The following is a 14,181-nucleotide window of genomic DNA, read 5'->3' on the forward strand; positions in this document are numbered from 1 at the left end:
GATTTATCCTTCCTCTCAGGACATTAGTTTCAGACAAAAAACAATGGAAACATATGAAACAACAGCAATAGCCACAAACATTTTTGTTTGTTTGTTTGAAAATTAAGTCAAACATGTAGGCTATTGCTCATAATTTCAATACATAAAATTTACAGATGAGTAACAAACTAAAAGAAAAATCAACATAACATGTCTTATTCATAAGTTGTTGGAGCATCACAAACTGCCAGAACAGCTTCAGTGCAGTCTGGCACAGATTTTAATGTCATTCATTCAAAAATCCTGTACATAGGGAGGGATATTACAGCAGGACTGCAATGGACCGCAATGAAGTCCCCTTTATGAAGACATGCACATTTGAGAGCTGAGTGGTGTAAAACCACTGGCATTGCTCTACACAGATGTGGAAATAGTAATGTGGTAAAAAGAGTCATCCTTCACTATATTCTGGACAATTATGAGAACATTTTTCATGGAAACAAATATGCTCAATTTTTTCTAAATTGACAAGAACATTTTCCTCAGAGTTCTAAGATGATTGTATTGATAATTCAGAAAAAAATCTCAAGTGAAGGCAATATCCTTCTGTATGGCTTAAATTAGTACTCTAATTTATGTTTACAACACATTGTAATCTGTAAACAAAGAAATGAAAAGACACTGAGATGAAAATAGAAACAGCACTTCTCCAAGCAAGAACATAAGAACATTTATAGTGGTAGTAACACCAAGGCCTTCTGTTAGACACTGTTGGACAGTTTGTTTGCAACTGAAATTATTAAAATCAAACAACAACAAATGCTGTGTCACAGTTAATCACGTTTACTTTTTGTTCTCAAACGCAGTCTAGAGCACAGACATTTGATTATGGCAGCAAAAGTCCCCAGAATGAACAGCACAACTCCTGCTAAGAAGACAATAACATCTACAGAGTGGTAGGAGTACCAAGGCATCTTGTAGGACTCTGTGCGCAGGTGAGCAGCACCTTTGTGCCTCATGACAAACTCTATCCAGAAGAGGGCGAGGTCCAGTGGCTTGATTGGCTGGTCTCTGTGCAGCCTGGAGAGCCTCTCCATGTTCATCCTGTAGGACGGCTCATGGAGGACCTCCTGTAAGGCCTTAAGGAAGTTGTTGTCTTTGTCCACTGTCGCTAAGGTTAACATCTTAGCTGCTCCTCTCTCTGTCAGACGAAGGAGGTTGTCATATTGATCAAAAAACAGAGGTAGGCCCACAATTGGCACTGCGTGATAAATGGCCTCTTGAACTCCATTGGTTCCTCCATGAGCCACAAACAGTTTTATTTTAGGATGTCCTAAAAGGTCATTCTGCGGCATCCAGTCAACTAGTAAAGTATTATTGCCCAGAGTTTCTGGGCTGACACCTTTATGCCTCCAGATGACTTTCTGAGGTAATTTGGCAAAAGCTGCAGCTATGGCCTTTGTAATATCACCAGGTAGTTCACTGACAAAAGTCCCCAGAGACATGATGATGACTCCATGCTCCCCAGAGCTCTGGACAAAGTCCTCCAGGTGTTGAGGAAGAGGTTTTGCAGGTTTACACTGGAACCCGCCCATGTAGATAACATTAGGCATTGTTGGGCGAGGGAACTCAAACACAAAGTCAACTCTCATGAGCCACAGATCAGCCTCCTGTACTAGATCATAAAAGTCAACATCTGATCCAAAAAACTCGTCACAAACAGCTTGATACTGAGGTTGGATTAACAATCTATCCTGAACTTGCCAAAGAAAGTAGAAAAACAGATTTTTGATTCTCTGTACAAAAGTCATTTTGTCTGAGAGTCCTGACCCAGTCACTGGAATGTAAGATAAAGGTGAAGGTGAAATGGCCAAATGTCCCTCCCCACTAGTTATCCACCTAACATTATATACTAAAGGAAGTTTAAGAGAGTGAGCCAGCATAATACCTGCACCCCATGCTGGGTCAGTAAGCACCAGGTCGTACTTGCTCTCTTTTAGGCTATTCATCAAGAATTTATCTCTAAACATGTCTGTAGCCATTTTGTTCACCATTCTATGAATATTTAACATTGCACTAAACATCTCTACTTGCAAACTTGCAAAGTTTATCAGTGAGCTATCTCCCCTCTCTATATCAATCATTTTCCTGAGGATTGGGTTTACAAATTCAGGATCAAAGCCTTCAGTGACAGGAATGGTGATTGAATCGTAATGTGGAGAGCTCTCTTTGATGTACCAGCTTTTGGTCGTCCGTATCACTGTGACAGAATGGCCCCGAGAGTGGAGAGCTTTGATGAAGATGTCCATGTTCACCCAGTGGCTTCCCTCTAAAGGAACAATCAAAATCTTGCCTCCTTGACAAATTGTCCAAGGCATGAATAGAACAGAAAAGAGTAGATATGATCTGAAATTTGCATGTGGGCTCATCTTTGATCTGAAATTTCAACAAAAGAGGGAAAAAAATTATAAGGCTTAACATTACAGCAAATAGTAATGTACATGCACAAGTCCTCATGCTTTTATCCCAGCAAAAGCCATTCTGAAGTGTCCTTGTACCACTTGATACTGAAATCCTGTCTGCTCGTTCCATAAGGCACTCTGAATGAGACTGCTTAATTACCTGAAATACAAACTCACATAATCCCGAGGTATTTTACATATTCAGGATTGCCCTTGATAAAATATCAATTCAGTAAATGAATACAGGATTAATTTCAACATACCTGTTCAGCATCAAGCAGCTCTGTGTGTGCGACTCATAAACTCCTCTGTAGATGGAAGAAAAAAACTCAGGTACCACTGAATACATAACTGCTAATTCCAGAAAGCTTCACATAAGTGGATTATGAGTAAGTACAGATTTGAGGCTGTTTTTCTTCAGCAGTGCTTTCAAAACAATGTGGCCGCTTTGTTGAGGTGAGCAGAGATGTATTATGACTACTTATTTCTTGTAGGTCGATTTGTGGAATTTTTTTTCTTAGAATATTAATTTTACTCTATAGCTGTGTACCCAGCAACACTCCATTTCACTCTTCTGCAAAGAGTGGAAAAAGCGAGGGAAATAACAATGGCGCATGATTGTGTGTGACATTGTGGGCTTTTTAAATGATAGTTTGAGTCCCTACCCATATAGTGGTATTTAACAAGTATTTTAATTGTGATTCTGAATGACAAAATTAATCAGACATGCAGGTTTAAAAAATTCTGCTCCGTGCTTACATTTTCGTTAAACATGAAAATTTTATTGAGAGCAAGACAATGGTTTTGTTGGAGAGGGATTCAAAATTATTTTCACATGCAAGAGTTGTGGTGATCCAATCAGAACATGACCTGAGTTTGATTTCTGCCGCCCTGTTTGACAAACATTTTTCACTGCAGCTATTTTGACATGAAAATAGGGCCAGCAAGGGCCATGGTGTTGTGCATGTCGGCTCACTGGAATCTGTTTCATCTAAATGGAACTGAACCTTAATTAATGTCATCAGTAACAACTATCTTTACCCTGCTATTTCATGTCAAAATGGCTGCAGTGGAAAAGCTCTATTGACTTGTCAACTGCACCTGTTAAAATCTGCAAGGCTCAACAAATGGTGGGCACTGGGCAACTGTTAGCTTGTTAGCTTGGCATGCCAATGCAAAGGCTTCCATCTAAATATGGAGCCGTAGCCAGCCATGGCATCTGTCAGGGACTTTTTCACATCAACTCTGCTGCAACAAGCCTCCAAAGTGTGAGATTTAGCAAGAGAGCTCCACAAGAGTTAGCCATGAAAACATTTGGTCACATATTGTTACAGCGCTATTTCCAACAAGTGTGATATTTTCACTGCAGTTGCCTTACCAGACTCATGGCAATATCTTTACCCCAGGGCAATGCTCACCCAGCTCTGCTGGAATGATTTACTGTAGAAAATGGCGGCAGCTGTGGGCAGCTGGAAGACTTTCTCCAAATCAGATGAATATAAAAAAAAATGTATAGCTCGCTTGTCAAGAAGTGTTTACAGAAAAAAAAAAAAAAAAAAAAATAGGAGACCATGAGCCTTGGAACAAACTGAGCAAACAAACTGAGCCTTGGAACAAACTGCAGTCCTATTTGTAGATGTGAGTCATACATGTGATGTAATGCCTGTCATGAACATGTAAGACATGTGGGTTGTCCACCTGTTTGCTACATTAAAAATGAGGCCAGCTGCCCATCCATGAATATTTATGAGCAAGCCAGAAAACCAATGAGTTGCATCATAACACCAGGCGGACCAAACCAGTATCATACCCTTCTCAACCAAGCAGACTTTCCACCCATATCTTGATATGGGTGGATGACTCTGTCTGTTAAACAGTGCCAGCATTGCTCCCTCTGGTGAAGTGGTTGACCTTTGAATAATAATTATTTTACTTTTGTTGATGCACTTGTGTCACTGTGGCAATCTGAAACTGCACAGAAATACATACCACCTTCTGAAAGATGCAGCTCTTTTATTAGAAACAATGCTGACGTTGACATTTTAGGGACGCTAACGTTAGCTTTAGCGGACGTTAGCTAACGCTAACAACACGCTTTTTTAACAACACACATTTTGATGCCCCGGTCATGGTCGCGCAACCGCCTGTTAACTTTACAGGAACCTTCTTCCTACTTCGCCCTCTCAGTGGAGACACGGCAGTTGAGAGGGCCGAGCGAGAGGACGTTCCTGTAGTAGCTCCTGCCCCCCAAATACTACCAGGAACCTTTTGGTGGAAACGGGCCTCAAGGCTAAGAAATAGGCAGAGAAAATAGGCAGAGAGACAGCAGAACATCAAAAAATGACACTATAATCTTAAACTGCTTAACGATGTCATCTGTAAGGTGAAAATGGAGTGTATAGGCTATTAGTGCCAATATTAGTGTCTCATTGCAAATAGGTGACCTCCCACGTTTGGTGCATGCTGTTTCCTTACATCTAGCCTTGTTGCAGCATTTGCCCATTGCAGCAGAGGTATCCATCATTTTGCCCTGTAACCTGCAGGAACATAAGCAGCACTGCAACATTTTGTGTCTACCTGCAGCAGACACAGTGCTAACCGAAGTATCTACTTCATGCTTTTACCAGGGTAAAAACAGCAAAGGGATAATGTAAGGAATAGTAATATATTGAAATTTATTAATTCATGAGAATGAAATACAAATGCATAGGAAATCTGAATATGGAATTCTTGTAAGTGGTAGAACATTCTATTTTTATCATTTGAGTTCTTTCACTTATGTTCAAACTCTGATATAGCTTGAGTCTGTGAAAAAAACAACAAAAAAAACAACAACTTGTTTCTCTGTGTGATTTACACGGCGTACAAGGCGCCAAATTCTGCAGCTTGAACTTTAACACAGTTGCTGTTTAAAAAAAAAAAAAAAAAAAAGACTGTGGATAATTAGAGCAGTACCACATCTGAGTAGAAATCCCTTTAAAACATGAGCAATACCTCAGATAGGACACATAGTGAGCCCTTAATGTGCTTTGCCTATATTTGTGGTTACTTGAACTTTGGTCTTTATATGCTCATACCAGCATGGTTGGGAACAATGATGTTGGCCCATTTGTAAATAACAGGAATGAAGAGCAGAATGGAGCCCAGGATTGACACCAGGAGGAAGGCCCACAGAAACATTCGGTCCAGAACTTGGGCTACGAACTTCCAGTCTTGCACCACCTACACCAAAAGAAGCACAACTCAGTGTCCACTCCTGATATTGGCAGTTCAAAATGTCATTCAGTGGATACTGTAGTAAATAGTTATGCATGATGAGAGCTGCAGGCAGGTTGTTTTGTGTTGGAGTCTGCTACAAAATCTACTCTGAGGTGGATAATACTTTCCAGCTTACAAAAATGAATTAGGACAGAATTCTAATTATCACACAGTGGCTCCTGATTTCATCCAGTTGGGAGAAAATTGAAGCAGATCTGCTGCATCAAAATAATAATAGTCCACACACAATGTATATGCTTCCAGTAATTTATTTACCACCCATAAGGTGTCGTGACAATTTGAGAGTGAGCTCTATAGTGTGCAGACTATATTATTATTTTGAGGTAGTGCAGCTTTATTCTTAGATGTGCATGCTAACCAGTAACCTTCCAGCCCACATTTCGATCTACAACTGAAAAATGAATTTCAGCATATTATTACATTTTACCTTTATTTGCTTCACATCAGCTTTGAACAAGGGGACAGAACGGAGAGCCACCAAATGATGTTAATACAATGTACTCACCTCTCTGACCTCGTTCTCCTTTACAACGTGCATGGTTATGTAGCGAATAGAGTCCAAAGCTGCCTGCAGGTTATGTCGGGTGAAGAGAGGCTTTGACTCTGGTGCTGAGCCCTTCATCATGCCCAATCCCACCACTCCTCCTGCTCCCCCTCGCCCTGCCTGTCCTGCCTTGGTCACTCCAGCTGTGGCGTAGCGATCCACATGGCTGCGCATGCACAGAAGCTTGGGCAATCGATGCAGGAAAAGCCGCCTCACCCAGGGTGCCATGCCATGATGCGTTGAAGAAGAGCGATGGTGGATGTTGATGGCAAAAACAGTGATGATGATCGAAAGCGTAACGAAGATCATAGTGAAGACCAGGTATTCCCCTATGAGAGGGATAACCTTTGAGGAGGAAGGGATAATTTCCTCAATGACCAAGAGGAAAACAGTAAGGGACACCAGAACAGAGGTACAGAGGGAGATCTTCTCACCGCCATTGGAGGGTAAATAGAAGACCAAGATAGTGAGGAAGGACAGGCCAATACAGGGGATGATGAGGAAGAGGGTGTAGAAGAGTGGCAATCTGCGGATGATGAAGGAGTAGGTAATGGTGGGATAGGTTGAACTGCCATCCATCCTTAGACCACGACTGCCTGTGGCCTTCACTATCTCCCATTCACCATTATCAAAATAGTCCCGCTTGTCCACATGGACGTCCTCCAGCAGGATGTCCACCTGTTGAATAAAGATAGGAATATCGTGCCATTCAGTGGTTATGCCTTCATGTAGAGTGCTCATAGATATCAGAGTAATGTCTGTTATTACACTTATTTGACAACTATTTGGAAGAATCCCCTAATTTTAAGTTGCATCTAATTTTGCACAGTCCATGTGACCATATCTAAGTTTTCTCACAGTTTAAAAATCTTTCTTTAACTGTTTCTTTGGAGTCATAATTAAACAGTGAAATCAAAAGGTGATCATGGCCCTTACTTGGATTCACATCATTCATCTATTCACTGAAAGAGCTGGTGTTTCTAATATATTGTTCACTTAGTGTACAGTAACCTGGGAGCCGTCGTAGGTCCAGGAACCGAACTTCATGGAACAGTTCTGGAGGTCAAAGGGGAAGAACGTGACATCGATGGTGCAGGCTGACTTGTAATTGGCTGGTGGTGTCCATGTTATGGTGCCATCGTACTTAACAACAGCCTTGGTGACAGTACCCTCAAAACGCCCATCTGAACTGTTGAATCAAATGACATTGACTTTACTTAAAAGGTGAAAAGACTGGTCATGGTTGTAGCTTTTGCAGTAGTCATAGTTATAGCTACTACAAAATCTTTTTCTTGGGTTTTGTGCAGATTTGCATGTTTCTCCTAAGGTTCTTTTCACTGGCGGAGGATGTTATGATGCGAAATGCTCTGTTCACTCTGGATTTAAAATTTTCAGACTCACATATTTATCAATGTGCAGCAAGGTCCAACATGTCTTTATGGTCATAACTGCCTTTCAGGTACATTTTTAACATGCATAGCGGTTCATCTCCATGCACCATGACACGTACTTATCATATAGCACAATGTCAGGGAGCCAGATGGTATCAGAGGGGACTCGGATAGTTGTGATGCCCAGGTAATCATCAGGGTTCCATCTGAGCTTCATGTCAAGCCACTCCTACGCATAGGAAAAACAAAAAAGTAATTTCCTTCATCTCTACAAGCAATCGCTTATTGTTTTTGTTGTTTGTGTGCCATAATTTTCTCTGGCATCCAGTGTACTAATGACAAATATTTTTTGCACCTTTTAAAATACATTTTTCTCATGATGCTAACCTTATTGTGGCAGGCGGATGCAGGCGGATATAGCAAAATTTATTCCATCACAAGACTATTTCCTTACAAGCACATTATATGAATTCAAGTTGCAGAAACACAGAGGATGCATGGGAAAAATAACATTGGAATACCTTTTGATAGCTCCAGAATAATGCCTCTTTCATTCTCACAGCTGTGTTTGGTTCTAAGCTAGTGTAAAACAACGGTGAACACCAAATGCAAAAAAAAAAGGATACTTTTCAAATCTTGCCCATCACAGCTCTTATAGATAGATGTTTTCATAACGACCGTGACCCCTCCATCACCCTTTTTGTATGATATAATACATCATTGTGAAAGGGAACAGCTGACCTGAATGGCAGAGTCTGGTCTGTAAGGAAATTTTGTTGGCTCTGTGGCACAAAGGACATGTAACACCTTGAGTAAAGCTGATGGGGGCAGGGAGGAGGCAACAAATGGTGGCAGATGCGTGGGCACAGGGCATGGTGGTCGGCCTTAGGGAGTGATATAGATGAGAGCTGTCACTGAAATGCCAGCAGAGCAGATTAAAAAGGGGGTATAGATGGAAAGGCTGAGAGGGTGGCTGGCAGGCTGACCTTCTAAATACCATCTTAGCCCAAGTTTGTGTTAGAACATCTCCATTGCCACCAAAGAGCACTGACAACCCTGCTTAAACAACAGTATAAGTAATTCTCCCTCTCTTTCTCTCTCTCTCTCTCTCTCTCTCTCTCTCTCGCTCTGTGTGTGTGTGTGTGTGTGTGTGTGTGTGAGTTTTTGTCCATACACATCATCCAGCATTCATCTGCACAAAGAATGAAATACTTCACTTGCCTTTTTCATCCACACGTTGGTTGTCATGAGTTGTTTTTTTTCATCCTTGGAAGAAGAGACAACCATTTAAAGTTGAATTAAATCGCAGCCAAACTGAAACATTTTTATACCCTTTATTTAGAGAAAGGTGTCTGAAAGAGCATGCATGCTATTTTTCAGAACGGCTTTCCTTCTCATTCATGCACTTAACATTCGCACCTCAATTACTCACATTCACATGAAATACATACTACACTATTTGTGTTGACAGTGGAGGCCCCACTGAAGCAATAGGGTTTAAGTGCCTTGTGCAAGGGCATTCAAAATAGCTGTCCAGGCAGGGAAGAGCATCACCCCGACTTTCCTAAACTGTCCACAAATTCTAACAAGGAACTGTCTAGTCTCAAGTCTGTTTCTCTAACCTGGGTTATACTACTTCCATATTCAACAAGTGTAATGATCATACACCATACAATATTATCTGAGATGTACCAATATTAGTCCTTTTTTTTTTCTAAACTTACCACATCAACAAGCTGGGAGATGGCCAGTCCAAATTTCACACGGACTGTCTGATTTAGGTACTCCACTGGCCGAACCCATTTCTGGTAGTTTCTGAAGAGGTTTTTTAACAACTTGTCCTCTGTTTTTGCATAGGAGGAGAGTTTTGGGGGCCCTGAAGAGGTATGGAAACACAGGAGGGGTTAAATAGTATAATTAAAAGGCATTATTAAACCCATTACAGTGCATGAGCTGGCTAAGCAAACACTACATGACACCTTTGATTCATAGTCCCTGGCTCCACGCACAATAACAGCTCCAACACTGGCATTGCTTTCAAATAGCACACTACTCACACCCCTAGCCTTACCACAGCATTCATGTTTGCAGGTGAAAAAAAAAATCACATAAACTGAATACATACTGCAGTTGGGAATTGCCCTCAACAACCACTTTACGCAGGAAAGCCTGGAAATCAATTTCTCAATTACACTTGACACATGTCTGCTATCCAACTCTGATCCAACACGATGTCAGCAATAGTTTCAAGGTTTGCACCACTACACCGAGATCCCAGCCTTCGATTTGCAGTTTAATTTCCTCAGTAACTGACTGAGTTATTCTCAGAAGGAAGGAGAAGATATTGTGTGGGATGTATTCAGTGTCAAGTCGGAATGACTTGACATAATTTGGCTGCTTTTCTGTCTCAGTTCAGCTGTGTTATGTTTTTTCGTGACTGATATTCACTGTTCTGGTAGTAATGAATCTGTCTCAAAGGGTTTGATCTGTGGTGCTTGACAGGGTAATGCTTTAGATGAGGTATTGCTTTAGGCTTCGTGTACAAACTGACATCATTTCATTTTAAGCACTGTTTTGCCACAAGAAGCACCTCAAAAACACAAGGCCATGTTTTCTCTACCATCCTTCATCTTTAAGATTCGAGATTGAACTGGTTTTCTAAAGATTCACTGTGTTCTGTTTAAAAATCTATACCAGAAAATGCATTGTGCAGTACTGATAACTATAAAGTTTTCCACTGTTTTCAACTTTAAAAACTGGAGCCTTCATCTTTTGATTAACTTTATTTTGTAACCAGCTAGAAATTGTAACTAACTCTACAAGTCTATTGACAAGTGATTAAAATGACTGAACCACCAAGAGCTCTCTATGATTAAAATGAATAATAACATGCACCTCCAATGTAATGCTGTACCACCTGACTGCATCACTCATGTTATCAGCTGTCGACCCTCTTAATGCTTGCTCTCTGGTAAAAAATGAAGTGATGTATATATTTTTTTAATACTTTTAAATATTTGCCCTAATGGACTATAAACATTTGAATTGATTTGAAGTCATAGTTGATATGCATTTTCTCTTATCTGTAGAAACAAGGCCTGTGGGTGTGAAACAGAGACTGGCTCTGTAAGATTTACATGAAGTGCAACAACAGTGTAACAACAGTGACGTGGCAGTAATGCTGAATCCCTCGGAAAGCCCAAGACACCAGAACACATTGGTTTGTGCAACCGGGTTATATAAAATGTATGAAACACATTGGCGATAATGAGATATAGCCACTTTTTAACAATCCATATCTCAGGGGTGGAGAGGCTTAATTAAAAATCCTTTTGAACCTTCTTCATCTACAGTACCCCGTTATGACTGAAATAAAAAAAAAAAATCACAGCTTTTATATGGGTACATCTGGCTCAGTCTGTTTAATTGAAAGAATGGTGTTTTACCAGTATTTTCAAATCTCAGTGTAGACCAGATATTATTTAAAGAGACTGTGGAGTCCCTCTTCAGCCTCAAGGACATTTGGGCTGCCTGATTTATAGTGATCCCAGGTAAATGTCCTTCCATTTATAAATCCTGGCAGCTTTTCTTCAACAAAAGCATATGCAGTTTAGCATTAAATGCAGAGTGACGTATAAGATAATGTTTAGACCGACTGTTTTACGTAGCAGTCCCACAGCCTAAGAAGAAGAAGAAAGCTCAATGGCATAGTGGGAAATATCGATTACATTCTGATGCACATTCTCACAGCCTGCTCATTAAATGATTCCCCAAGATGGCAATGAGCAATTTTTATGGATGAAGAATGAGTTTGGAAATCCACCTCAGGGATGACAGAAGCCAGGAACATTAATGCCATGGTGTCGCCCTCTAAGGCTGTGGATCAATAGAGACGAGGCTGCAACATCCTCAATCAATGACTGTGTTATCAGCAGTTTCATCATCTCTTCGGCTTCTCTCCGGCATCTTGCCCGGCTGAACAGTGTGCTTCATAATCCACAGTTTGAACTCCACTGCTACCAGACTCGGTGAAAATAAAAACTGAATTCAAAATTTACCTCAACCTGTTTTGGAGAATCTCACAGCTACATATTTGTAATATACTGTTCTTCACATCTGATTAAAATGTTTGAATAAGATACCAACAAAGTAGACACTACATTTAAAAATCAAGATATTTTGTGACTGAGTGGTATCATTTACACTCTGTATTGTATCTACTTTCACTCAGAGGGCCTCGTCTACTTCTTGGGTACCCCTGGTAGTAATTTACTACATTTCTCAGAAATGTAGGAAATGTTTTTACAGTCCCTGGAGAAATTGTTCGAAATTTTTCATCCAGCCATTCGTTTTAGGTGTAGGTGGAGAGAGCAATACCAACTGATATAGCAGAAGTTTTCCAGTCGACAAAATATTTAAAACACATGTCGTGCGTTACATTGCATTGAGGTTGCTGTTGGGGGAGGAACTGGAATATCTGCCTCATCTATGATTGATTTCTCTCTGCATGATTTTTGGACATCAGTTCAAAATGGTGAATCTGAACAGTTCTCTCCAGCTCTGAGGGACTGACACCAAAACCACACATTTGTTTCACAGAGGTTCCTTTAGTTCTCAATGAATTACATTTGACATTTACACATTCCTACTCTGACAAGAAAACTTAAATGAGTACTTGTGTGGTTTGCTGGCAGTGACATATTGTAGCTGCACTGTATTACTGCACTCTAAATCAGCTGGCTAACAAAAAGAAAGGTTTTCAAATAAGAGGCCGTCCACAGTTAATCAACAAGCTCTTTTTCTTCATCTAGGAATGATATGCTTGTCTGCTCCAACAATAGTGCCTCTAAAGAGTAAATCCAAGTTGAAATGTAATTCACTTACTATATTTTCTATGATTATGAAGTTTGTCTTGATTTGTCAACATGAACAAGTCTATCAAAGCTCCAGTGAGCAAGAGACCTATGCTATGGTGAAGCAATACATTTTTGTTGACAGACTGTAGGTTCTGGGTAGATGAGCAAAGTTTTGGTCAGTGTTTAGATTTGTTATGGAGGCAAACATCTACTATCACAAATATATATGGTCAACCTAAACATAGCACCCTAAAACTGATATTTCAACATGAAAAGTCTGAAATTTTGAAACAAGATGACGAAGACTGTATATGATTCATCAGGAAATAGAATTTGGAGCTGAACTGCTCTTCTGACGGTGGTTTTACTGGCATTACGACATTATTTTCTGACCCACCTCTAATTCGGAGTCATTTGTTGACTTATTCAACCCAGCGGTTTTATGAGAAACGTGCTCTTATGCAACCTTCCCTCAGTGGCAGGGAAGGTTACATGCGCATTTTCCATTCACCAACTTGCTTCACTGTCATTTTCTTGTTTGTGCTTAACAGAGCTCAAGCCTTGGATGATCTGTCCCCATTAAATATCAATGGATCAGCTCCAGGTTTTATGACTTGATAACATCATGTGTTAAAGACTGTATTGGTAAGTTTCTTGGTTTTAGGACAAAATTTGTTCCAGTTTGGGTGGTCTTCCACTCATTAGAGGTAAGTGTAAGCCCATTTTGCTGGACACGCACATAAAGAAAAATGGTTAAGACACTACTTCTTTCTTTGTTTACGAAATTGAATCTGAACTGGCAAGTGCTCTCTGTCTCCCAACTGTCCGCCTGCCAACTCCCACTACCACTTAGTTTCTCGATCTGCTAGTGTCCAGCTTATCTCAATGCCATGCCCCACATTGAGCGTCTATCACATCCCAACTTGAAGAGGCAACTCCAGTCACGGCAGGATAACTTACGCAGTGAGTGGCACAGGTGGCAGCAGCACAGCAGCGGCAGCAGCAGCAGCAGGGCAAGAGAGGCGGCAGCACCTCCTGCTCTCAGCATGGTATCAGAGGTGGCACCAGATCCACACGGATGGTCCCTGGGGCATCACAGAGCTGGAACCTTAAAAAAAAAAAAAAAAAAAAAAAAAAAGAGTGACCAGGCAAAGCATAGGCTGTCTAAAGTCAGAGCTACAGTAATTCACTTGGTGGAGCTTTGTGTGAATGCTGCCTTGGGTTAAGAGTTCAAATTCCCTGCTCACTGTCGCCAAAAATGCATGTAATCATCGTCTGTGAAGCAGTTTGAATAGAAGCATCCAGCAAATAGCATAGGTTATGGTTTGCAGAGCTGTGAAAGAATCCTCACTAACAAAGTGGTAAAGACACACATACAGAGCCATTTCCTCTCACACCTTTCATATACAACATTCTGCATGAGGATGCACACCTTCCTCACCTTACACACAACAGGATTACATGCATGCGTCACATACAAGCATGCACAGACAGGGCTGAATACACACTTTCATACCTGTTCTGAGCCTCTGCCATGCACACACATTCTGGGGTGGTGCTGTTGGTGGTGGTGCGAGTCTTGGCGACAGCGACAGCGCAGTGCTAGTGCTCCTCCATTCCATGCAGGTCCTCTGTCTTGCCTCATACAGATACTGCTTCAATTCCTGCTG

At 40.9% G+C, this 14,181-nt stretch overlaps 2 protein-coding genes across 2 annotated transcripts; both read right to left on the minus strand.

Moving 5' to 3' along the window:
- Window positions 1-66: 66 nt before the first annotated feature.
- Window positions 67-2,742, minus strand: LOC115378464 (UDP-glucuronosyltransferase 2B4-like). Its single transcript, XM_030078725.1, has 2 exons — window positions 2,705-2,742; window positions 67-2,415 (listed from the first exon to the last, which is right to left on the minus strand). The coding sequence occupies exons 1-2, from the start codon at window positions 2,713-2,715 to the stop codon at window positions 813-815; spliced, it is 1,614 nt and encodes a 537-aa protein (XP_029934585.1). The 5' UTR covers window positions 2,716-2,742; the 3' UTR covers window positions 67-812.
- A 2,652-nt stretch (window positions 2,743-5,394) lies between these two features.
- chrna5 (cholinergic receptor, nicotinic, alpha 5) lies at window positions 5,395-13,559 on the minus strand. The gene is made up of 7 exons (XM_030078726.1): window positions 13,472-13,559; window positions 9,380-9,531; window positions 8,877-8,921; window positions 7,775-7,884; window positions 7,276-7,453; window positions 6,226-6,942; window positions 5,395-5,663 (listed from the first exon to the last, which is right to left on the minus strand). The coding sequence occupies exons 1-7, from the start codon at window positions 13,557-13,559 to the stop codon at window positions 5,505-5,507; spliced, it is 1,449 nt and encodes a 482-aa protein (XP_029934586.1). The 3' UTR covers window positions 5,395-5,504.
- Window positions 13,560-14,181: the final 622 nt, after the last annotated feature.

This window comes from Myripristis murdjan, chromosome 3, assembly GCF_902150065.1.
Source record: "Myripristis murdjan chromosome 3, fMyrMur1.1, whole genome shotgun sequence".
NCBI classification, from domain to species: Eukaryota; Metazoa; Chordata; class Actinopteri; order Holocentriformes; family Holocentridae; genus Myripristis; species Myripristis murdjan.